Raw genomic sequence first — 26,562 nt, forward strand, 5'->3', positions numbered from 1 at the left:
GTGCTGTCGAGATGGAAGAGGATGCCCCACTGCCTGCTCCCCACAGAGGGGCAGTGACATCGAGATGGAAGAGGATGCCCCGCTGCCTGCTCCCCACAGAGGGGCAGTGACGTCGAGATGGAAGAGGATGCACCGCTGGCTGCTCCCCACAGAGGGGCAGTGCCGTCGAGATGGAAGAGGATGCACCACTGCCTGCTCCCCACAGAGGGGCAGTGCCGTCGAGATGGAAGAGGAAGCACCACTGCCTGCTCCCCACAGAGGGGCAGTGCCGTCGAGATGGAAGAGGAAGCACCACTGCCTGCTCCCCACAGAGGGGCAGTGCCGTCGAGATGGAAGAGGATGCACCGCTGGCTGCTCCCTACAGAGGGGCAGTGCCGTCGAGATGGAAGAGGATGCCCCGCTGCCTGCTCCCCACAGAGGGGCAGTGCCGTCGAGATGGAAGAGGATGTCCCGCTGGCTGCTCCCCACAGAGGGGCAGTGCCGTCGAGATGGAAGAGGAAGCCCCGCTGCCTGCTCCCCACAGAGGGGCAGTGCCGTCGAGATGGAAGAGGAAGCCCCGCTGCCTGCTCCCCACAGAGGGGCAGTGCCGTCGAGATGGAAGAGGATGCACCACTGCCTGCTCCCCACAGAGGGGCAGTGACATCGAGATGGAAGAGGATGCACCACTGCCTGCTCCCCACAGAGGGGCAGTGACATCGAGATGGAAGAGGAAGCACCACTGCCTGCTCCCCACAGAGGGGCAGTGACGTCGAGATGGAAGAGGATGTCCCGCTGCCTGCTCCCCACAGAGGGGCAGTGCCGTCGAGATGGAAGAGGATGTCCCGCTGCCTGCTCCCCACAGAGGGGCAGTGCCGTCGAGATGGAAGAGGATGCACCACTGGCTGCTCCCCACAGAGAGGCAGTGCCGTCGAGATGGAAGAGGATGCCCCCTGCAAAGCTGATGAGGCGCCACCTCCCACCCACCTGGTCACCTGGCCCACCGGCATCCGCTGCCCCACTCTGCTGTGTGCCGCCTTCTGTTCTCAAGGGCTGCACATTCTGGCAGTGTGCTGTGGGATGACCGGTCTGCTCAAGGGCTGTTAATGCTGGTTGTGGGGTGTGTTCTGTGCCTCATGTCTCCAAATGGCACTTGGCCTGTTTCGTCCTGGGCCTTAACTGCTGTTGCCATGCCGCTGCTGTCTCTTCCTGGGCCTCCTCCTGTTGCCATGCCGCTGCTGTCTCTTCCTGGGCCTCCTCCTGCTGCCATGCCGCTGCTGTCTCTTCCTGGGCCTCCTCCTGCTGCCGTGCCGCTGCTGTCTGTTCCTGGGCCTTCACTGCTGTTGCCACACCCTTCATGTGTTTGCCTGCTGCCTACATGCTGAAGTGCTGGATACCTTATCTGCTGGCTGGACTTTCACTCTGCTGGCTGGCCTCTCAGGCAGTCCCCTTTCAGTGCACTCTTTCAACATGGACCGCCTGGGGCCTGGACTTTCACTCTGCTGGCTGGCCTCTCAGGCTGTCCTCTTTCAGTGCACTCTTTCAACATGGACTGCCTGGGGCCTGGACTTTCACTCTGCTGGCTGGCCTGTCAGGCAGTCCCCTTTCAGTGCACTCTTTCAACATGGACCGCCTGGGGCCTGGACTTTCACTCTGCTGGCTGGCCTGTCAGGCTGTCCTCTTTCAGTGCACTCTTTCAACATGGACCGCCTGGGGCCTGGACTTTCACTCTGCTGGCTGGCCTCTCAGGCTGTCCTCTTTCAGTGCACTCTTTCAACATGGACTGCCTGGGGCCTGGACTTTCACTCTGCTGGCTGGCCTGTCAGGCTGTCCTCTTTCAGTGCACTCTTTCAACATGGACTGCCTGGGGCCTGGACTTTCACTCTGCTGGCGGGCCTCTCAGGCTGTCCTCTTTCAGTGCACTCTTTCAACATGGACTGCCTGGGGCCTGGACTTTCACTCTGCTGGCTGGCCTGTCAGGCTGTCCCCTTTCAGTGCACTCTTTCAACATGGACCGCCTGGGGCCTGGACTTTCACTCTGCTGGCTGGCCTGTCAGGCTGTCCTCTTTCAGTGCACTCTTTCAACATGGACTGCCTGGGGCCTGGACTTTCACTCTGCTGGCTGGCCTGTCAGGCTGTCCCCTTTCAGTGCACTCTTTCAACATGGACCGCCTGGGGCCTATGCCAGTCAACACATTGTATATTGTCCAGCGGTAATCTATGTATTGCAGGATCCTAGCTATTGGGGTGCCACTTCCTGTTTCTCTGTTCCTAGGTAATCATGCTTTGCCAGTACTGATAACACCCACTACCTGCATATCAGTATATACGCCTTTTGGTGGAGTGAAGTAAGTAGCACGGAATTGGACCACTTTGGATCTATTACCTATCTAGTACTTGCAGATTATGACTACCTAGGAACATCTAATGTATGGTTAAACTGATGATCTAATACATCACTGTACCCTGCACAATGTTGTAAGGAATAAAATTCCGGTTTACCATGCCACCTTTTGTGTCCTCTTTATGTTCCTAATGTGCCCCTGGTGTACACCCGCCACACCTTGCATGCTGCATCACATGTTGGACCAATGCAGAGTTTCCCAACTGCCCCCTGTCTGAGCTTCAGTATAGCAACATCTGCACCTGCCATTGACATACCGGACAGTTAGCTTCATGAACTAGGAGGGTGCTAAGGGGGACCCTACAGAGTAAACATTAGGGGAGTACAGGACATGTCCCTCACAGTAGAAGAGGTACTGTTCCCCAGTACAGGGAATGCACAGTAAGGGAGCGTTCTGATGTCTGCCTGCTCTCATGATCTGTGTGGGAAGGGGAAGGGGTGAGCAGCAGTCGATTCCAATTGCAGTGCTCATGTCAGGCACTGTTGGCGGTGATGAGTCCAGACACGTATTTCCTACCAGGGTTCAGTATTATAGCTTTCTGGCCCTGACAAACACCACCACGTATGTGAGCCTAACCAATGCCAAGGTACGTACCGACTTTGCTTCCTCGATTGGTCTCTCACATGTGCTAATAAACGGAAGATGCCTTCCACCAACTCTGGGTGACTGACAGGTTGCCAATCTCTGGTGCCATGCAGGACTACCATTGTAGTGGTGGATCATGCATACGCGAAATCTCCAGGTGCTATTGGCATACAGTAGTGTGTAGGCATTCTCATCTGCACATGCTAAGCATGTACCCTGTGCATACTGATATATCAGTGTACATCCCCACCATGGCAGCCTGTACATGGATTCCTTGTGTGCCAGGGAAGGTTTCCTCTAGTTACTGTATTTGCCTTAAGGTTGTAGGCCACTGAAAGGTGAGGCATGGGAAGGGTTATGTAGCTCTCTGCATGCCGTGTATTAAAACAATTTCACAGACTGTCAGTGGACAGGTTACTTGGCTGTTGCTAGGCGTACGGAGAGGTTAATATATGAATGCTGCTGTGTCTGACCCGTTTACATGGGGCAACCTGTGTAAGGCAAGTTAAACAGGCCTTACGTGTGTCGATCCGGTGTCCATGTGCACACACATTTGGGGACTGCTGGTGTGCAGTCGGTGTTCACTACCAGTAGTTTAAATGGATGGCCAGAAAAGGGCACAGGTTGCAAGAAGTGGTCACCACCCGTTGTGACACACATCCCTCTGGTGCCGTCTCCCAGCTGTGGCGTGTGTGCATGCACCCTTTCTAATGTTGGCCACGTCGAACATGTGAACAGTGTCTGACGGGCAACACTGTGTGCTCGACAGTCTCTTCACATATATTCCCTCGCCAGACACAGATATACAAGCCACCCTCCAAGTTTTACTGCCATTGCTGATAGCGCATGTTGTTTGGACAACCAGTGAAGTCCACTGACAGGTATCTGTCAGTGTTGCTCATTATTAGGTATACATTAATGACTATTAAGTGAACAACAAACATTAACATGCTGCTGAACCCCAGTGGACTTTCCTCCCTACAGATGTGCTGTGGAAAAGGTTACAGGTAACCAATGTGGCTCACACATCAGTAGGAGGAGAATATTGCTGTCTGCACATACTGTCTGACCTATGCCACCATCACATAATATACACATCTCAGCCCTGGCCTTCTCCATACTCTGGCTTGAAGCTCCTGTACCTTTCTGGAGGGACATCATGTGAATGGGACGTATCCCCTCCCAACGGAGCGATATGGGTGCATCGATGTCAATCGGAGGGACGTGTAGGCCCATTTGTGGGCCATAACCCCTCTATTGTTGCACACAGCTTAGTTAGCACTGACTGGGAAGACCACTGTGCGGCTGCGCCTGTAGAATACATAGTTGGGCGGCGAGCTAAGGGGCTCCTGTCCACATATAGGCTGTCAGGCATTGCCATAGTCCCAACGTGTGAAGCTATATGTATCGCCGGGTGTCCCACGCTTCTGTACTCAATTATGAGTAGGTTTGTGCGGCCGCAGCGGACACAATCCCTGACAGATGGTCTGCCACTATAGGTGGACATCTGGAATCTCAGAGCCTTCTACCTCTTGCCATACCTGCTGTAAGGTGTTGCCTACATGTCCAGGCCACTGTGTCGCCTGTGTATGTAGCGGTTCACAGGCCAGGTGCAACAGTGAGCACTGCAATGCTGTTTGTCAGCAGCCTTACACACAGCTTGCTTCCCTGACACATTGCACCTCATGAAGGACAGGTTGCCGAGTCCAAGAATACAGCATGTGGCGTTCAGCCTTTTTAACGTCAGCGCATCCAGCTAATGGAGCTCCTGGACCACAGAACTGTGGGGCTGCATGGAGCACGATTGTAAAGGATGCACATGTGCTCGGCCGAGTGGCAGATCTTACCACACTGTAGCCGGGAATGGCAGGGGGTCATGGCTAGTTTGGACCTCCTGATATGCCCTTCTGGAGGACATCTCCGGATGCAGCCAGGTGGTGTGCTGCCAGAAGGGTGCACCCTTATAAGGTACAGTTCATGGAGGCTCTATGTGTAAGTACGCATGATATCATGGGTGAGGTGCAAACCTGAGAGCGGTTGGTGCAGAGGGAGGGTGTGTAACGCAGAGGCTAGGTACCACCTGTACCACGAGATGCCATCTTGGCATGGGCTGGTGCTGTGGCCAGCAACATCGTTGTCATAATGGCAGAGACACACACCCACCCGTGGCATTTACACAAGCTGGGTGAGATGGGCTTCCATATATTGTGGGAGGACTGGGTGGAGATAGGGGTCTGGTCAGAGTGCAGCCTGAACCTCATCCCAACTGTTCACCTTCCAGGCCAGCCTACCACTGTACTGTACAGTATGAGGGCCACAGTGCTGTACATCCTACATACCTTATCACGCACAAATGGCTCCAATACTGTGATAGAGCGAGACATTGGTTTGGCACCGTGTCTGAACCCCTGTCATCCTCATCACTGCAAGTAGCAAGCGTGGAGGCAGCTGTTGCTGTACAGTAATGAGTGTCAGCAAGTGCATTATCACTCACACCCATCCACCTGCAGGTGCTCTGAACAGCTCTGGAATATGGTGTCCATAGGTTGTGTGCTGAAAGGCTGGTACCCTCAATCCAGACACCTAGCACACATTCATTGTTCACGCTCATCGCTCACCTATTGTTCCCATAGCAGCCCTGGTTTGGTGCCACACAGGGGAACTACACATGTTAGGGAAGGGGATTGGGCTGTACATCAGTGTACCTCTTCACCTGCCTCGCCGTATATCTGAGGCCCTTCATGCATAGATTCCATCCTGTGCAGCCACCTCCATATGGACGACACACGGGTAATGCGGGATCAGCCAAAGGCTTAGGCTCCACGGACACATCCACATATGAGTAGTGAAATTCTGTATTTGAACATCAGGACCTGTGCTGGCAGGCCGTGTGATCACCTGTCAACAGCGATGGATTACCCGTGGACATTAGTTTGTCGTCATACTCTGCAGTAAGGCAGCTATGATGAGGGCGTTGGTAGAGCCAGGCCAATTTGGATGGCCTGTGTTTGGAGGACCTTGAATGACTGTGTGTGGGCTCACCAGGGGCGTGCTGTGGGGGAGAAAATGCCTGCACGGAGGTGCTTGCCCAGAACACAGCATGCTTTCTGTGCTATGGAACCAACTGCGGTGGCCAACGTGCCACCAGCCACACCCACGTCTGTGCCTTGTGCCACTCTGACCCATATGTGGGCGGTCGCGCAGGCCACCTGCACAGATCTCCATGTTTGACTACATTGCAGGCTGCTACTTTCTGCACCCTACAGACATTCGAAGGGCACCTGACACCACATTGAGGGGGACTGCATCGCTCTCACATCCACCTGTCCGTCCTCTTGTGAGGGCTCAATGCTCAGTAATGGCCATCGATCACTCAATGGAGCACTGTACACATGCATGCATCCTCCCTTTGGCAGCCTGGCCGATCGGTTGTGCTGCTGGTGAAAGCCCTTCTGCGAGGTGGGCGCCAACATTCAGCCCCTCACCTTTTGGGCGGAATATGCGACATGTGGGTGGGTACCCCCATGTGGCAGCTCACTGCAGACAGCGCTGCTGATACTTTCCACAAGTGGCATGTTATGAGAGGAGCGTTTAAGGCCTGCATTAAATGGTGGCTGGGTGTCGCGACACAGGACATCTATATCATGAGCAGTCTGACGACCTGTGTGTGTGAGCGTACCCTGAGCATGCATGGCCAGGTGGCTATTTCCTTCCTGCACATGCGCACTGTGTTGATCACTAACTCCATCAGATAATGTGTCCCATATCTGGCATGACCCAGGTGTCTGGTATGGCTTGGGTGGCAGGTGTGCACTGGACAGCAAGGCTGAGCTCTGCTGCTGTTCCAGCAGTAGTTGTACTGTGACTAAACAGTTCATACTGTTAGTGGGGACATGATGGGCAGGGTGTTACATACTGTACAAATACTCACAGACCATATACATGTATGCACATGAGCACCTCAGGATTGACAGTCATACACAAGATACACGGTGTCTGCAGCTTTTGCAGCCACAATTGCCCTGTTGTGACAGCTATGCCAGGCTGCCCATTGACCCGCACATCACTGGTTTCACAGTCACAGCCCGATACATGATGTGAGCAGCGATAGTTTTCAAGTGGTACTGCATGGATATGTAGGCTAGAACACATGTACATGCATAGTCAGTGACAGGGAGCCCAGTGGAGGGGGTGTGTGAAACCCAACCACCGACTCGTGGGAGCTGGCACTGTACAAACTTTGACCAAAGTTTCATGTCTGTACTACATGTGTTTATGGAGGCTGCTACACAGTATTATTGGGCCCAGGACAGCACAGTGGGCTACATACTGCCATAGCTGTGTGGGGGGAGCAAACTGTACATCATCACCTTTCCGTCACAGCGATTCCTTGTAGCAGCATACAGCCGCCACAACCAGGTGCATGCAACACGATAGCTGGCTCTCCTTTCGGGCAGCTGCAGTGATCCCAGAGGTGTGATGCTGTGGGATGCTACAGTGATGAGGGACCTTCAGATACGTCTGTGCAGCGCCAGATGTGGCTTTTTCTCACGCACCCATTCATGAGGCATCAGGATGTTGTAGGACTGATATGTGTTCCCTGCTGTGTATTGAGGCTCTGCTGCCTAGGCCCTCACTGATACCACATGCAGACTGAAGGGACGTTAGTGTTGCTGCAAGACGCACATGGCAATAAGATTGAGGGTTGGCAAATAAGGTAAGAGTGACGTAGGTTGGGTTCATTAGTCCTAATGGGCGTCAATGACACACCGATATGCATGTCACCGTGATGGCATTAGGGACTGACAGAGGTACGGCCCCATACAGCTACAATTGTTGTAAGGTGTAAGCTAATCTGGGGAGGCGTGTGAGTGTGTTGTGTCTCATGAGGACAAGTTTGTACAGTACCGACATCCTTGGTGGCATGTCAGTGTGTAGCAAGTGCTTAATCCAATGGCACTGAATAAGTCACACACATACAGCTCCTCCCCAGTGCCTCGAGCCAGCACTTAGCCACCCTATTATGGGCTATACCCTCAGATGTAGAGCACCACCCCCAAACAGTTGTTGGGTGGACAGACCTAGCAGGTCTGGCACGTAGCAGACTGAAAAAGAGGTCTGCACATGCAACTATGTCCTAACCCATCAGTGTCCAAACTGCCCTGCAGGGGCAGGGTTCTGTCCCATGCCTACCTTAAAAGTGTGTCTGGATAAGGTGTTGGCGAAGCTGCTGCCACTGACCGTGTTCTCATGCAGTCAGGCACGCACACATGGGGGATCAGGTCTGAGGTCTGGATCTATAGCCATAGGTATCCCATGCCGAACAGCCACATTATGGCAAACACAGCAAAGCAGGATTATCCTAGCAACCTTGGGGGGAGCATAGAGTAACGCTCCCCCAGTCTTGTCCAAACACCGGAAGCGGCTCTTCAGAAGGCCGAAGGTACGTTTGATGACTGAGCGTGTAGCACGTAAGGCCTCATTATAGGCCATCTGTTGTGCCGTGGCAGGCTGGAGGATTGGGGTCATAAGCCAGGGCCTACATCCATAGGCTGAGTCTCCTGTAGCAATGACATAGGCAAGCCATTACAAATACTGATGTTGCTGTCACATGCGAGTAGGTGCTCACTACATGCAGTAGAACCGGATGGGACGAGGCAGGCCATTCTTGTTCCCTGACACCCTATTTGTGGGGCTCCAGGCTTGCTTTGTGCCATAGCAGGTGTGCTGCTATTAGGAGGTATAGCACCTGAAGGGCCCCTAGACACTGAGATTTATGTCAGCAGTGTGTAGGCGGTAGGTCCTTAACATCACGGTCCTTACAGATTATATCCCTGTGTTCGGATCATATGCATCATGCACTGTAGTCATTGCGTACAGACATATCTGCTCAACCTGACCTTTTATGTAGGTATGCATTCCCAATAACAGGCATGGTGTCAACTGGCTGCCCCTGAATGTGCACAACCGACTAGAAGTGAGCATGCGAAGTATCATGAACGTCAGGACCTCAGGAACACCAGTGGCTGTGAGCTGCCCTTACAGCACAACTGTACAATCACCTTGGACAATGCCATTAACCATGGCTATACCGAATAAGTGTAGGCTGTTCACTAGTGCAGTGAGGTGAACATGCCATGCCACATACAGGCCATACTGGGGCTGCTGTGTACCTCGTGCTTGGCAGCCCATAGTTACTGTTTGGGTGCATGAGCCATTCCACCACTTCGGGTAACACTATGAGCCACTGAGGCCTGTTGTGATGGGGACATATCACTCCATCTGGATAGGGCGTACACGTCACATTTGTGTGCCATAACGGAGATGAACATTGCTAATATGTTAGATGTATGGAAACGTATATCTTACCTACAAGCCAACCATCGCCATACAGGCCAGCTTCGAATTTGCGAAACAGAGATGGTTGCCTGAGTATGAAGGAATCGTGCGCTGATCCCGGAAAGCTGGACATCACCGAGAGGATCCGCATTCCAGCATCACACACCACTTGCACGTTGAGGGAGTGGAACTGCTTTCTGTTGCAGTAGGCTGCCTCCGTCTGACGGGGTGAAACGATGGCCACATGAGTGCAGTCAATAGCTCCAATGACATTCGGAAAGCGGGCAATGGCATAGAAACCACGCTTGAGGTCCATCAGGTCCTGTCTGTCGCGCGGGAATGCTATGTATGGAGGCATGCGGGCCATAACTGCTTCAGTGACCCGGTGCAGACACCGTGAAAAGGTGCTCTGTGACATCCCACCCACAGCAGCTACCGTGGATTGGAAGGAGCCACTTGCTGTGAAGTGCAGGGCGGCCAAGAGTTTGGTCAGGCCGGGGACGGCACGGCTCTTTCGGGTTCGAGGCTCAAGGGCACCTCGTAGGTCTTCATATATTTCCAGGATGGCACGAGAGCTGAGGCGATACCTGCTGATCACAACATCCTCTGGCATACCCAGCAATGAGGTTCGTGGGAGATAGATGCGCTGCCTGTACCTGCGGCGACGTCGACCAACGTCCTGGCGTCTGCGTCGGGTCTGCTCAGCCAGGGAGTGCGCCTGCCCCGTACACTGTGAATGTGTGGATGGTGTTGGGAAGGTAGACCTACTAAGAACAGGCCTTTTTATTGGGTAGCACTGCCTTTGTAGGTGTGTGGGGATTGGTTTTCTACATTTTTCTTTAGCCACGATATTATCGCGGTGCGCGCTATGCGCCGCGATACGGTGCATCGCAATTGAAAGAGGTGTAGTTATTGGCCGCGTTAGGAGCTGCGCTAACGGCGCAGCTGTTTCGCGGCACGCGATATGTCCTCCCTACTTTACATTCGCCCCGCCCCCAACTCCGCCCCTGAATACTTAATTCAAAATTTGCATTCGCAAACCGCGAAAGCTGCTTTTAGACCGAGACGTGAGCAAGGTGAGGCAAGGCAGGGCAACGATAGCAACATGCAGGAGGCTCTGATGCTGCGGCAAAAGTCCAGGAATCCAGCCGGGTTGAAACGTCTCCAGCCACGGGGTCTGCATGAGATGCACCGGGGCCCACGTGCGAGCCTCGGGAGGCTGGTGGGGAAGGAGCCGTGAAGCAACGCGTCCACGTCCCGGGTGCGTGCGGTCGGTCGCGGGACCAGCCCGCGATCGGCCCAAACATTACAGCAACGCCCGCCCCTCCCCTCCCCTCCCCCCTAAAAGAAATGGTAGAGAACAAAAAGAAAACCCACCGCCCTGTCCTATAGAAACAAATCCTCAAAGCAGACAATCGCAAGCTCAAAGCTTAATGTACAATAGCAAAAAAAATGAAGATTACAAAAAAAAAAATACAAAACAAAGGAAAAAGCCAATGAATATAAGGGACCCTCATCCTTTCTTACCAATTTTAACCAGAAAGGACTAGCAGCAGGCTAAGAATCCCTATTCAGATCCGTTAACTGCTCCATAGCGCAGATTTTCCATAAATGTTGGCAGCACAAAGACAAAGAAGGTTTGGACGGTGAATTCCAGTGCAAAGGGAGAAGGCGCCGAGCCGCCATTACCCTATGAACAATTAACGTAGGACGCCTAACGGCATCGACACATTAAGCCTTTAAGTTCTAACGTAACAGCACCACCGCTGGATCCAGGGGCATTGTTACCTTGGTGATCTTGTGACCGCACTAAATAATTTCAGCCCAGAACATGGGGACAGCAGGGCACTCCCACCGGACATAGAGGAAGGGGCCTCTCCCCCCCCCGCACTCTCTCCCTCAAACAGGAGCCCTCTGAACCCTGCCCCGTCCTGCAGACTTCCAGTAAGCACCCAGGCTTCCTCAAACATAAGTTTTACTTGTATACGGGAAGCTTCATGCACAGTCAGGCTCTGAAATGTATTCCGGTGAGAGAGGATTCACATGGGGAGCTACTGCAATCTGCGAGGCAAGGGTGTGCCAGGTCTCAACCATTTTATAAACTTCTTTCTACAGCAGGGGAGAGATGATTGGGAACTGAGGGAGAAATGCATGGAAGCTTTGGTACTTCCTCAGTTATCTCAATGCCATTTACAAAAGCTGAATGCTCCAGTTCCTTTGGAGAAAATTTTGCAGGATTAGGATCTGGGGGGGGGGGGGGGGGTGGTGAACCAATCCCTAAGGTAAGTAAAGCATTAAATATTTATGTAGAAATGGGACAAGGGAAACAAATCTGGAAAGGTTTGTACATTATTTCCCACGCTATGAGCATTAGAGTCCTGAGGTCTAGAGGCAGTCATGGAAGATGGTTATAGTGGTGGTCACCGAGACTTGGTACAAGGAAACTCATGACTGGGCTACAGTCTACTCAGGATGGACCGGGTAGGAAGGGCAAGAGGAGGTGTGGCACTGTATAGAAATAATAAGAATTACAGGGCTTACAAAGTAAGGAGGAGACACTGGAAAGAGGGAATGCAACACCTGTTTATATTGCTGTAATATACAGGCAGAAGAAATGGATATAGTAACACAGAAAAGGACCCAATGGTCCATCCAGTCTGCCCAGCAAGCTTCTTAAGGGAGTAACTGCCGCTCTGTGCAGGTTACTCCTGTTTTTCTCTCAAGGGCAGTGACTGCTGTTCCATGCAGTAATCCCCAAGTCGCATGATAATCCAAAAAGATTGCAGCTAGCAACATTTTTTTTACTGGGCGATGAGCTTTCTTGAAAATTCAGACAGTGCTGCTTGACGGGCTTTGCTTATGTATTATGTGGATTGTACAATATGTGGATTGTTTAATGTAAAGCCTATTGTAATGTAAATGTAAAGCCTATTTAATGTAAATCCATATTGTAAATCCATATTGTACAATGGATTGTACAATATGTGGATTGTTTAATGTAAAGCCTATTGTAATGTAAATGTAAATCCATATTGTAAATCCATATTGTACAATGGATTGTACAATATGTGGATTGTTTAATGTAAAGCCTCACATTACCTGTTCAATACTATATCTATTGTTTAATGTAACGCCTTACGGCGAAAGTTTTGTTCTTTGGAAACCGTCTTGATTTGATTTGTATATCGAGAAAGTCGGTATATAAAAACCCTAAATAAATAAATAAATAAATAAATAAATGTATTAGGCCGTAGAAGCTTTTTCCCTTACGTCCGAGTATCAATACCCCAGACCGTAGAAGTCGGGCCTTCTTGGTTGTTGTCTGAATCCAATTCCCCTTTCCTCCTGCCATCGAAGCAGAGAGCAATGTTGCACTTACATTAAAAGCATCAAGGCTTATTGGTTAAGGTTAATAATCTCCATGCCTTCTGCTAAGGGTAGTAACTGCCGTACCAGCAAGTTACCCCCATGCACACTTTCTTCATTTCCTTTAGGACTTGGCCATAGAAGCAGTCCCGTGCTTTTCCCCTTATGTCTGTGTATCAGTATCTCCAGACCGTAGAAGTCTGGGCCCTTGATTTTTTTTTTCCCCAAACATGCTGAAGAAACCTCCCCCCATTATTTTTTTTTAAAGTAACATTGAAAATTGTTTGGGGGCTGACGAAGCAGCGAGGCAACTTGTAAGAGATGAAATTATCAAGATTTTCACAGAAAAAATATAGAGAGATTGAGGTACAATTTACTGTGCTTGGATGAAAAAATACTGCCGGGGCTCACGAGGCCGTGCTTGTGTCAGCATTCCCGCACATGCTCAGTAGAGGAAAAGCTCTATTAGTGAATAGAGAGAGGTCCATTTGGTGCCACTGGATGACATCACCCACATATCATGGCTAAATCAGCCTTACTTGTCAGTGAAGGAGAATCTGATCAATTTCTTTGAACGGGTGACCAGAGAGTTGGAGCAGAGGAGAGCGCTAGAAGATTGTTCTTGGATTTCAGTAAGACCTTTGACACGGTTTCTCATAGGTGACTTATAAATAAGTTGAGCGCAATTGGAATGGGCTCTAAAGTGACTAACTAGGTTAAAAACTGGTTGAGTGGGAGGCGACAAAGAGTAATAGTAAATGGAGTTCACTCTAACAAGGGGTGACGTAAGCAGTGATGTGTCTCAGGGATTGGGCCTTGGACAGGTTCTTTTCAATACGATTATGAGTGACATTGCAGAAGGATTGTCAGGAAAAGTTTATTTTTTTGCCAATCATTCCAAAACCTGCAAAGGAATAGACAGCCCCGAAGATGTGGAAAACATGAGGGAGAGGATCTAGTGAAGCTCAAGGAATGGTTTAGGGTCAGGCAGCTAAGATTCAATAGTTAAAAATGCAGGCTGCAAAAACCGAAGGGAGAGGTGCGGTGTAGAACATGAAATTCTAAGCATGAAAGAAGAGTGGGATCTAGAGGAGATCACATCTGACAATCTTAAGGTGGCCAAACAGGTGTATAAGAGGATGGCAAAAGCTGAAAGATGCTTGGATGCATAGGAAGAAGAATGGTTAGCAGAAAAAGGGAAGTGATATTGCCTCTGTATAGGTCCTGGTGACACAATTCTGGAGACCGCACCTTCAAAAGCTTATAAACCGGATGGAGTCTGTCCAGAAGGTGGCTACTAAAATGGTCAGTGGTCTTCATTCTAAAATATATGGGGACTGACTTAAAGATCTGAACATGTATACCCTAGTGGAAAGGCAAGATAGGGTAGATATGACAGCGACATTTCTATAACTCCTAGGTTTCCATGCACATGAGGCAGGCCTCTTTCAACTAAAAGGAAGATCTAGAACAAGGGGGTCATGGGTTGAGAGTGAAAGGGGGTAGAATCAGGAATAATTTAAAGAAATATTTCTTTATAGAGAGGTTAGTAGATGCATGGAACAGCCTCCCCAAGGAGGTGGTGGAGTCTTAGGGAAGAAAAGGCCATCATGGAAATATTAAATGAATTCTTTGCTTCCGTGTTTACTAATAAGGATGTTGGAGTGATACCGGTTCCGGTGAAGGTTTTCAAGGATGATGATTTGGATGAACTGAACCAAATCATGGTGAACCTGTAAGATGTAGTAGGCCAGATTGACAAACTAAAGAGTAACAAATCACCTGGACCAGATGGTATGCATACTGAAGGAACTAAAAAATGAAATTTCAGATCTATTAGTTAAAATGTGTAACCCATCATTAAAATAATCTATTGTACCTGAAGACTGGAGGGTGGCTAATGTAACCCTATTATTTAAAAAGGGCTCCAGGGGCAATCCGGGAAATTATAGATCTGTGATCCTGACTTCAATGCTGGGAAAAATAGTGGAAACTATTCTAAAGAATAAAACCACAGAGCATATAGAAAGACATGGTTTAATGAGGCACAGCCAGCATGGATTTACCCAAGGGAAGTTTTGCCTCGCAAATCTGCTACCTTTTTTTAAGGGGTTAATAAACGTGGATAGAGGTGAACCAGTAAGTTGTGGTGTATTTGAATTTTCAGAAGGCTTTTGATAAATATACTTCATGAAAACTAAAAAGTCATGGGATAGGAGGCGATGTCCTTTCATGGATTACAAACTGATTAAAAGACAGGAAACAGAGAGTAGGATTAAATGATCAGTTTTCTCAGTGAAAAAAAGTAAACAGTGGAGTGCCTCAGGGATCTGTACTTGGACTGGTGCTTTTCAATATATTTATAAATGATCTGGAAAAGGATATGATGAACAAGGTGATCAAATTTGCAGATGACAAAAAATTATGCAGAATAGTTAAATCTCAAGTGGATTGTGATAAATTGCAGGAGGACCTTGTGAGACTGGAAGATTGGGCATCCAAATGGCAGACAGGGAAAAATAATCTTTGTGTGGTTACACAATGTTAGGTTCCATATTAAGAGCTATCACCCAGGAAAAAGATCTAGGCATCATAGTAGATAATATATTGAAATAGTCTGTGCAGTGTGCTGTGATGATCAAAAAAGCAAACAGAATGTTGGGAATTATTAGAAAGGGAATGGTGAATAAAACGGAAAATGTCATAATGCCTCTGTATCGCTCCATGGTGAGACCGCACCTTGAATACTGTGTACGGTTCTGGTCGCCACATCTCAAAAAAAGATATAATTGCGATAGAGAAGGTACAGAGAAGGGCGACCAAAATGATAAAGGTGATGGAACTGCTCCCCTATGAGGAAAGACTAAAGAGGTTAGGACTTTTCAGCTTGGAGAAGAGACGGCTGAGGGGGGATATGATAGAGGTGTTTAAGATCGTGAGAGGTCTTGAACGAGTAGATGTGAATCGGTTATTTACACTTTCGAATAATACAAGGACTAAGGGCACTCCATGAAGTTAGGGAGTAGCACATTTAAAACAAATTGGAGAAAAAAATTTTTTTCACTCAACGCACAGTTAAACTCTGGAATCTGTTGCCAGAGTATGTGATTAGTGCAGTTAGTGTAGCTGGGTTTAGAAAAGGTTTGGATAAGTTCCTGGAGGAGAAGTCCATAAACTCCTATTAATCAAGTTGACTTAGGGAATAGCCCCTGCTATTACTGGCATTGGTAGCATGGGATCTATTTAATATTTAGGTATTTGACGGGCAAGGGAATAGCGTCCATAGCGCACAGTGGTGCACAGGCACCACCAACTTTAAAATGGGGTGTGCATTGCACCACCAACTTGGGAAGCTATCACGTCTTCCCTGGCTTTCCCCCCAGAATAACAGTGCTGCTGACCACCACCACTAATATTCCCTCTAAGCTGTACGCATGCATAGGAAAAATTTGCACGCTTGTAGCTCTGAGCTGCACATGTGCGCTTGTGCACAGCTTTTCCTGCGGGTGCTCACAGCTCCCCCCCCCTCCCAGTGCAGGAAGCCTGGCTGGACCATGGCGACCCCATCCCACCACAGCCCAAAATGAAGAGAAGGCTGGTGGAGCCCATCCTGCCACAGCCCAAAGTGAAGAGGAGGCTGTGTGAGTTTGTCAGTGTGAGTGCCAGTGGGTGTGTGTATATACCTGTAACAGACCATATGTGAGAGCCTGTGTTGCATGTATGTGTATATGTGCAAGAGCTTGTGGGTGTGTGCATATGCCTATACGAGTCCCTGTGTATGTGAGAGCCTGTGTCTGTGTAAGATCTCGTGGGCCTGTGTGTATGCATGTGTATGTATATGTCTGTATGAGAGCTTGTAGTGTACAAAACCCTGTAGATGTGAGAGCCTGTGTGCATATCTTGTGCCTGTGTGTGTGTGTATATGTCTGTGTGAGAGCCTTTGTGTGTGTGTGTATATATGTCTGTAATAGAGACTGTATGTGTGAGAGGCTGTGTGTGTGTGTGTCTAGTTTAGAGACTGTTTGTGTATATTGTGCGTCTGTGAGTGCGTGCCTGTGAAAGCCTATGTGTCACAAACAGGTTCTCATAAGCACATGCACACACACACACAATATGTGTGTGTGTGTGTGTGTGTGTGAGAGGAAGAAGGAGCCTGTGTGTGTGAAAGCATTGGCATGTATATGTGAGAGGGAGTGTCTGAAAGAATGAATGTGTTAGTGTGTGTGTGTGTGTAAGGGAGGGAGAGAGAAGATAGTTTGTGCGGCCCCAGCTCCCCTAATGCATGATAATCTCAGGGTGACGGGAAATCAAAAGGCATGGAAAGCAGGAAATTTTTAAAATCCTTATTAGTTTTATTTATTGGGTGTAATTTGATGTTTCTATTGTTTTTAAATATATATATTTTTATATTTTATATATTTTATAGTTAATTTTTATAGTTAATTATTGGATGTTTTATTCATCGGAGGTTTTGAAATATTTTATTGGTGTTTGGGAAATAGAACAAAATTATGCAAGTTTTTTTTAATTGGTTGTTCACCAGCTGTTTTGACGTGTATTCTTTTTATTAGCATGGCTTTAATATTATGAATGCTGTTTTATATCTCTGATTTTATTGCTTGATGTCATGAGAGGAAGGATGATGTTTCTCTTTTTCCACTGTTGCACTGCATAACCCAGTTGGGCTTGTGGTTTCCAGTTCAGTTTTTGCTGGCACGTTTCTATTCTGTGTTAGGTGAGGCTCTGTCTGTATTTTAAAGGTCCAGCTCTTGTGTAACTTTAATTCTTGCTACGAAAATGATGGCACTTATCATTGGCTTTACAACATAGTTATCGCTTCCTCTTTTCTATTTTAAACAGAAGTTTGCTCTTTATTAATGTCACTGGCATGTAGAAAGTGGTTTTGAATGTTCTTGCAGAAAATATGTTTTCATTCACATATTTTATTGTAACTGCTGTTAGTAGATTATTTTAAGATATTAGCTAACGTTCCCTCTAAGGACTGGGTTGCTGTGAGCATAAAATTGATAGGCTTTTTGCATCAAAGAAAGCAGTGCTCGCAGGGTAATATAGGAGGGTAATGTAGGGCACATGGCAGCAGCAAAGTGCGCCACCAACTTCAGCAGTCACCCTACACCCTTGATGCCAAGTACTTGTAGCCTGGATTGGCCACTGTTGGAAACAGGATGGTGGGCTTGATGGACCCTCGGTCTGACCCTTGTATTCTTAGTATCTGAATTCAAGAAAGCAGGAGGTAAATACAGGGGATCTCTGAGGGCGTGCTAGGGATTGAAAAGCTGAATTAGTTTGGTGTAGATAGGGAGATTAGCTAGGCCATATGGTGTTTTTCTACCATCACAGTTTCTCTGTTTCCTCAGTTCAAAGCTCCAGGCCCAGATGGCTTAAATTCCAAGTTATACAAAATCTTGGGTTCCTAGCTAAGAGTCTATTTAAGATGTATTTTTCTTGAAATGTCAAATCGGAAGTTAATCCCTAAGTCCGTCCAAGAGGCGGTAATGAGGACTTCATTTGTAGTCAAAAACGAAGTGGAACCGTGGAGTAGAGAGAGTGGGGGAAGAGGGAGCAGAGTGTAAGGGAGTGGGGCTGGATGTGAGTTCCCCCCTACACTCACTCACTCACTCACTCACTCAGATATATGTACAAAACGTCCAGCAGGAGAAGCAGTGCTGCTGACGATCATTCACCGTCTGTCTCTTTACCCCTTATCCTCAGGCCTTTCACTCGTCCCAGGAAACTGCACAAAAATGAAGGCCACGGGCCTGCCCTTGCCTCAGGATTAAGCAGCTCTCAGCGCTCTCTGTTCTGCTCTCTGGGGGTGCTCTGCTCCGTTTCTGCGGGGAGATAGAACTGATTCACACCGGCAGCTCTGCTCTGCTTCCTGGGGGAGCCCAGAAGTGGGAAGAAAGGCGGCAGGACACCCGTCTGGTGGTTGCGCCAGAAACTAAGCCCTGGGTAACGGACACCAAGCGGGGTTGAATGAGCAGAAGGTTTGAAGCTGGCGAGCTGTAGTGTTTATCAGCTCCAGGTCTGAAGCCTGAGTGGCTGCATTATCGCTCATAAGTTTCAAATTTGTGTTCATTCGCCCCCTTTTGGTGTCTGTGTTTTTTTTTGGCTCTGGAGCATCCTCTTCACAAACGCCCCGTCTCCTCCTGTTGCTTGTAGGGAGGAAGGGGCTAGGTTAGGGTACAAAGTGGTTGTTCTGCGCTCTTCCTGCCTCAGGCTCACCCTCTCCTCTCCTCTCGCCTGCAGGCTGCCGGAAGGGGAGGGGCTGGAACAGAACACCCTGGATGCTCTGCCTCTTATGCACGAAAAGAAATGGCAGAATTGCATTCCAGGCTGATCCCCCCCCCCCCCCCCTCCACACACACAAAGTAAGCCCTGGCGATAATTACCATTTAAGCTAAACCAGGCCGCAATTTGACTAATCTGGGTCATACAAAAGTTTGAGAATCAGCGGACTAGCTGAGCTGGAATGCTACAGAGAGGAGGTGACATGGCTGCTCTTACACCCCTGTTCCCTGTGAGGTGTGTTAGTATTGGGAAAAACCTGACCTTTGTCACTGAGACTCTCCCTCACATCAAGTAATCTCTGTCCTTTATTTTCTTATCCAGAGATCGACGAGTCCAAGAGAAGACATAAGGAGACGCATCCTGAGGAGGAGCACCGGGAAGCGAGTGAAACTCTGTCGGAGGAAGAGAGAAGGGATACCTGCCCGTGTTGTGATTGGGGGAAAAACAGCTGGACTCAATGTAAACCAGAGGAGAGTCCAAAAAACGCAACAGGAGACTCCACTAAGAATGGGACTCCCTGTGAGCAAAGTACAGGTGATATCCCTCACACTATGGAGCAACAGAAAACTCAGCAAACAGGAGAAGGGTATGAGTGTAATGAATGTGGGAGCTGCTACGTGGATCAGGGATCTCTAAATTCATACCAGAGACTGCATGGAGGAGAGAGACCATATACTTGTACAGACTGTGGGAAGATCTTCTATCAGGAACAGCAGCTCGCAGTGCACCAGAAATTCCACACCAGCCAAGATAAATCATTCCCCTGTCCTGAATGTGGAATAAGCTTCCTTCAGGAAAAATATCTGGAAATACACCAGAGAACTCACATGGGAGAAAGACCATTTCAGTGTACTGAATGTAGGAAAATCTTCAGACTGAAGGAATCTCTTACAAAACACCTGAGTGTTCACAGTGCAGAGAGAGCCTTGCATCGGACTAAATGTGAGGAAAGCTTCAGGCAGAAGCAACATCTCACACAACTCCTGAGAGTGCATCCTGAAGAAAAACCCTTTTCATGCAGCGAATGTGGAAAAAGTTTTATAAGTAAAGTAATATTAAAAGCTCACCAGAAGAATCATAAAAGAGAGAAACTATTTCCTTCTAGTGAATGCAATAAAAACTTCATTTGTCCATCACAACTGAAAAACTACCAAAAGAGTCACATGGGAAGAAAATTATTTAAACATGCTGAGTGTGATAAGAACATCATTGGTAAATGTGAACAGAAAAAGCAGAAAAAGATTCACATGGGAGGCAAACCATTTGTATGTACTGAGTGTGATAAAAGTTTTCGTTGGAGATCAGCACTGAGCAACCATCAAAGACTCCACACGGGAAACAAAATATACAAATGTACTGAGTGTGATAAAAGTTTCAGGCAGAAATCAAACCTGAAAATTCACCAAATAATCCACACTGGAGAAAAACCCTTTACGTGTACAACATGTGATAAAAGATTCAGAACAAAATCTACCCTGAAAATGCATCAAATAACGCACTTGGAAGAGAATCCATTTACATGCAATGAGTGTGATAAAAGCTTTGGGACAAAATCTCATCTGAAAAGGCATCAAATAATCCACACAGTAGAGCGAGAAAAACCATACACATGTAGTGAGTGTGATAAAAGCTTCCATTGGAGTTCAGATCTGAGAACACACCAAACAGTCCACACAGGAGAGAAAGCATACACGTGTACTGAGTGTGATAAAAGCTTTCGTTGGAGATCAGATCTGAGAAAACATCGAAGACTCCACACAGGAGACAAAACATACACATGTACTGAGTGTGATAAAAGCTTCGTACAAAAATCTAACCTGAAAATGCACCAAATAATCCACACGGGAGAGAAACCCTTTACTTGTACCAAGTGTGATAAAAGCTTCAGGACAAAATATCATCTGAAAAAGCACCAAATAATCCACACAGGAAAGAAACCAATCATATGTACTGAGTGTGATAAAAGCTTCCGTTGGCGATCAGATCTGAGAACACATCAAACAGTCCACACAGGAGAGAAAACATACACATGTACTGAGTGTGATAAACGTTTTGGACGGAAAGCTAACCTGAAAAAGCACCAATTAATTCACACGGGAGAGAAACCCTTTACTTGTACCAAGTGTGATAAAAGCTTCAGGAAGAAATATCATCTGAAAAGGCACCAAGTAATCCACACAGGGGAGAAACCATATACATGTACTGAGTGTGATAAAAACTTCCGTAGGAGTTCAGATCTGAGAACACATCAGATAATCCACACGGGAGAGAAACCATATACATGTACAGAATGTGTTAAAAATTTCCGTCGGAGTTCAGATCTGAAAAGGCACCAAATAATCCACATGGGAGAGAAACCATATACATGTACTGAGTGTGATAAAAGCTTCCGTTGGAGAGGAGAACTGAAAACTCATCAAAGGTTTCACAAGGGAGAGAAATCATACCAATGTACTGAGTGTGATAAAAGCTTTGGGCAGAAATCTTTACTTGAAAGGCACCAAATCAGCCACAAGGGAGAGAAACCATTTTCATGTACTGAGTGTGGTAAAAACTTCCTTGGGAGATCAGCATTGAAAAGGCATCACATGATCCACACGGGGGAGAAATAATGCACATGTACTGTGTGTGATAAATTCTTTAGGCAGAAACCTCAACTAATAATGCACCAACTAATCCAAACAGGAGCTATATACTGAGTATAAAAAAAGCTTCAAATGGAGATCAGTGCTGAAAAGGCACCTCTTCCTAGCTTTGAACGTTCAGTGTAGGTTATGATCTTAATATAATAAAATCAAAATCATATCATACACACACACAATTGATACTTGTATGTAATAAAATACTAGGCCAAAACACACGGTAACCATGTCTTGAGTAAGTCTGCCAGGTCTACATCGTGAAGTGTCTCAGGGAAGCCAATAAACCAGAGATTTCCTCCCCTGGAATGAGCTTCTAAATCCCCTATTTTTACCGCCTGTTTTTCATGCTCCGTTGTAAGGCCCCGAGTTGTGCTTCATGTGCGCCCTGAGACATGTGTTTCCACTTCCTGAACTCTTTGTTGAGAAGCTGCCAATAAAACATTAATTTCATGGAATTTCTCATAGATTTTTTTCAGATTTTATTTCGAGGGCTGCTACTACCACTGTAGCTACATCAGTTGCCTTTGGGTCGTGCTTCTCTACTGACGGCGGCACTCTCAGCCATGGCTGTTTTAGCCTTGGCAGGTTTACTTCTCTCCAGGCCCTTACGCTGCTGTTTTAGATGCCATAAAAAAAGGTTATTCTCACAGCCCGGGATCTTAACACGCTCCCGGGATGTTCGTTTAACAGGTATAGTCCAAAAACCTAAAATCAAAGTTAACATTTTGCTGAAAATTATACATCTGGGAGGTGGGGACCTGGAGCACTATAGAAGCTTGTCCTGCCCCTCCTCCATGCCACATGACCTCGTGTGGCAAATTTTACATCCTACTGAATTAGGTTTCACATTTTACTGGAAAGTACACAATCCATATTCTCAGACTGATTGTCTTCTAATTTCTACTTCTCTGTTTAGAAAAATACAATCAGCCTCGATTGATACGGTATACTATGTCAGATCATGAGCCAGTTATGATCTCTCTAATACTGAAATCGAATCAAATGCCAGCTTTTCAGTGGAGGCTACATCCATCATAACATCGGCAGCCTTAGTGACCCTGCCTACCACACAGAATGAATGACCAGAGTAGACTTCAAAGTGGGAAACAGGACGCAGCTTTAATGTTACTAACATAACATACTAGCACCTTGTACCCGAGCTACTCAAACCAAAATCCTCTTACCACTGCCCACCTTATCCAAGTAAGACAGCAACTGTTATGAGGGGGCCTCATAAACAGAGCAATGTATTTGTGTAGGAAAGGCACAGTCAGACTTGCACATCTCCCACCGTCCCTCTTCCTTGCTAGCTCCATTCCTCTTATCAGTTGACTCTTCAGCTCGTCAGTCTTTTCAGGTTCTAAAGCACTGGTAATCAACTCTACAATATCAGAGTTATTAATGTCCCCATTAGAGGGATTTTCTTGTTCCTTTGTGACCAGTTTCTGCATTTCTGCATAACTTCCTACTTAAAATAATTTCCCACAGGGTGTAGGATGGATGAATAGGATGAGATATACCCGGGCAGCAGAGATGGAAGGATCCAAGGGTGGAGGATGTATGAATAGGATGAGATGTACCCGGGCTGCAGAGATGGAAGGATCCATGGGGGTGGGGATGGATGAATAGGATGAGATGTACCCGGGCTGCAGAGATGGAAGGATCCATGGGGGTGGGGGATGGATGAATAGGATGAGATGTACCCGGGCTGCAGAGATGGAAGGATCCTTGGGGGTGGGGATGGATGAATAGGATGAGATGTATCCGGGCTGCAGAGATGGAAGGATCCAAGGATGGGGGATGGATGAATAGGATGAGATGTAACTGGGCAGCAGAGATGGAAGGATCCAAGGGGGTGGGGATGGATGAATAGGATGAGATGTATCCGGGCTGCAGAGATGGAAGGATCCAAGGATGGGGGATGGATGAATAGAATGAGATGTACCCGGGCTGCAGAGATGGAAGGATCCATGGGGGTGGGGATGGATGAATAGGATGAGATGTACCTGGGCAGCAGAGATGGAAGGATCCATGGGGGTGTGGGGATGGATGAATAAGATGAGATGTATCCGGGCTGCAGAGATGGAAGGATCCATGGGGGTGGGGATGGATGAATAGGATGAGATGTACCCGGGCTGCAGAGATGGAAGGATCCATGGGGGTGGGGATGGATGAATAGGATGAGATGTACCTGGGCAGCAGAGATGGAAGGATCCATGGGGGTGGGGATGGATGAATAGGATGAGATGTACCCGGGCAGCAGAGATGGAAGGATCCATGGGGGTTGTTTATAGTCCCGAGGGCGGCTGTCTCGGGGACTATCTAGTTATTACCTGCCTTACCAGCAGGGCAGGGACTTTACTAGTTGTTACCTTTCTTACCTCACAAGAAGTTCCCAATTTACTAACTGAGGCTTATGGCACTCAGAGGTTTCGCTGCGCAGGCTGGTTTGTTATAGAAAACACTCACAGTCTTTATATTTCTCAATAATACTATTTATTATAGAAAAGCAAAGTAAAAGGCAGAAGAAGAATTCAGGAAAGATACAGCGTTTCCTGGGAGTGACTTAACAGTGACGCATCAGTGACGCATCAAAGCCTTCTCAGTTTTCAAGTTACACATTACATTCTTATATACAGATTTTGCTAACAGTGTCTGGTTTTTGTTTTGGGATGACTTCCTTATTTGGACTAAACCTTTTACCTAAACTAATGATGTAAAAGTACCATTATCTTGGTACGCTAGGCCTTGAGCTGGCTCCACACAAACTGCTTGCGTCTCTCATGCAAAGCCTGTTAAAAACAAATACACATTCCTTCTCTTGTGCAAAACTGTTCCACTATCTTCAATCCCCTCTTGAAGAATTAGCGCTACTAATTCTTCATCCCGAATGGCCCGTACCTGGCTGTCTTAGGTTGCCCAGCATTGCCCATCCTAGTGGTGGGCTCACCAGATCTTACCTGTCCTTTCCTTAGCATACTGTTTTTACCACCGGGTTTGCATAGGGGATTCTGGATTAGGAGCACATGGCTCTACATATTGGGTTTGCACAACGGTATTCTGAGAGATAATGAAAGGCATCCTTGGTCAGAGTTAAGGCATGAGCAAAGGCATGAGACACAGAAACATTAAAAAAAAAGAAAACTATCAAGGCATAGAGAACCAGGAAAAGAGAGTGTCCCATCGGCACTGTTAATCTTCCCTCAAAATACTCTGAACTGTTTACAATAGTGCATAAGCCATCCTGTGCTGCAAGCATATAATCTAAGCCATGTCGGTTATACATAAAACAATAGTAAATCAACAGTTTGTTGCAAAGCTTTCACTACATGCACTACTGATTGCAATCCTCTAGTAGCCATTCCTAATTCCAGCAGCTACTGTGGGTTGAGCAAAAGGTAACCATAACTAAATGCATCTAATAAAGGATAATACTGATTGCAATCTTTGAGCAAAGGGGTAATACATTCTCATCTAAGCAAGGGAAACACATCTAGAGCAAAACAAACACAAAGAGAAAATCAGGCAAAAAGTAGCAACAGTTCATATAATGATGGGTGCAGGATGTCCTCTGTGGCAAAGGCATGACTTCTGTGGCAAATGCATGGAAAAGGCTTGATGGGATGATTTCTGAAAATCAATGGTGTATTCAGTTCTTTCAGTATGGTGTATTTCTTTGACATCGAAGCATAGCCTCTTCTTTATTAAGTGAGATATGTGTATTTTATGGATAAAAAAAAACCTAATATGAGAGATTCAAATTCAAATTAATCAATGAGAAGATTTCATCATGCCTATAACTCTACTATCACTAATCTATATAATGTTTCCCACTTTATTATTAGATAACAATGAATAGTCAGAACCACAAACATTTATGTCCAGACATTTACATAAAAACATATATTTCACTCACAGCATTCTTCAGGTATCAATACGTACACATAACACAAAAGACAGAAGACAAACAATGAACACATGTTTTTGAGCTAAAAAAATTTAAACCAAAAAGTGTTTGGAAAATGTCTGGCGAAAATGTTTTGGAAAATGTTTGGATCGATCCAGTGTAAAACAAAAATCAGAATTCTGTTTAAAAATTAAAAAGAAAATAAACTAGAAATTTTTCATCTTCACATCTCTCATGGCGGGAAGGCTGTCAATCTGGAAAATATCAAAATCTGGCATACAGCAGCAAAAAATTAAGGTAATGATTAAAGTGAAAATTTTACTCTTTAACCTTGGAGAATCATTTCTACTATGCAATTTAATAAAATCAATTTGGATTTGCAAGAAAAAGGCTTGGGGGGTTGCTTTAGATGTACCAACCCCTACAAGTGATTGCTTGCCAAGGAATAGGAATTGTAACTTTTTCAATGTCTCTCTGTACTTTCAAAACAATCTCAATTCTCTTTCTTTTCTCCCATAATTCACATTCACAACTCTGTCTTATTCACATACGTACACCTTTTAAACAACTTCCAATAATGACGCTCTGTTTCAAAACAATCTCAATTCTCTTTCTTTTCTCCCATAATTCACATTCACAACTCTGTCTTATTCATATACGCACACCTTTTAAACAACTTCCAATAATGATGCTCTATTTCAAAACAAACAAAACTTCTTTAAAAAAACCCAAACTTTTCAACTCCGCACTTCCAGTACTGGCAAGACACAGATTTTTTTATTCACTGTAAATGAAATTAAACTTTCTTGCTAAATTAAGGCTATTATTATTCTTAATATCTTTAAATTCTTCACGAATCTGTTTCTAAACTTAAAGGATTAATTCATTGAATGGAGTTTGTTTATTTATTGGTTTTTATATACTGACATTCATCAATGATATCACATCGGTTTACAATATAACAGTAACTTACGCTTGTGATGCGTTTGACATAGAACAGGCAAGGGTAAGTAAACATCATAAACTGCAA

At 46.7% G+C, this 26,562-nt stretch overlaps 1 protein-coding gene across 1 annotated transcript in view; it reads left to right on the plus strand.

Moving 5' to 3' along the window:
- Positions 1 to 24,764, plus strand: part of LOC115083159 (zinc finger protein 345-like) — a 74,674-nt gene extending 49,910 nt beyond the window's left edge. The window contains exon 4 of the mRNA XM_029586967.1: positions 19,305 to 24,764. Coding sequence (XP_029442827.1) covers positions 19,305 to 21,595 — 2,291 coding nt within the window. The 3' untranslated portion in view covers positions 21,596 to 24,764. The remainder of the gene's footprint in view (positions 1 to 19,304) is intronic.
- Positions 24,765 to 26,562: the final 1,798 nt, after the last annotated feature.

The sequence above is a fragment of the Rhinatrema bivittatum genome, chromosome 2, assembly GCF_901001135.1.
Source record: "Rhinatrema bivittatum chromosome 2, aRhiBiv1.1, whole genome shotgun sequence".
Taxonomy (NCBI): Eukaryota; Metazoa; Chordata; class Amphibia; order Gymnophiona; family Rhinatrematidae; genus Rhinatrema; species Rhinatrema bivittatum.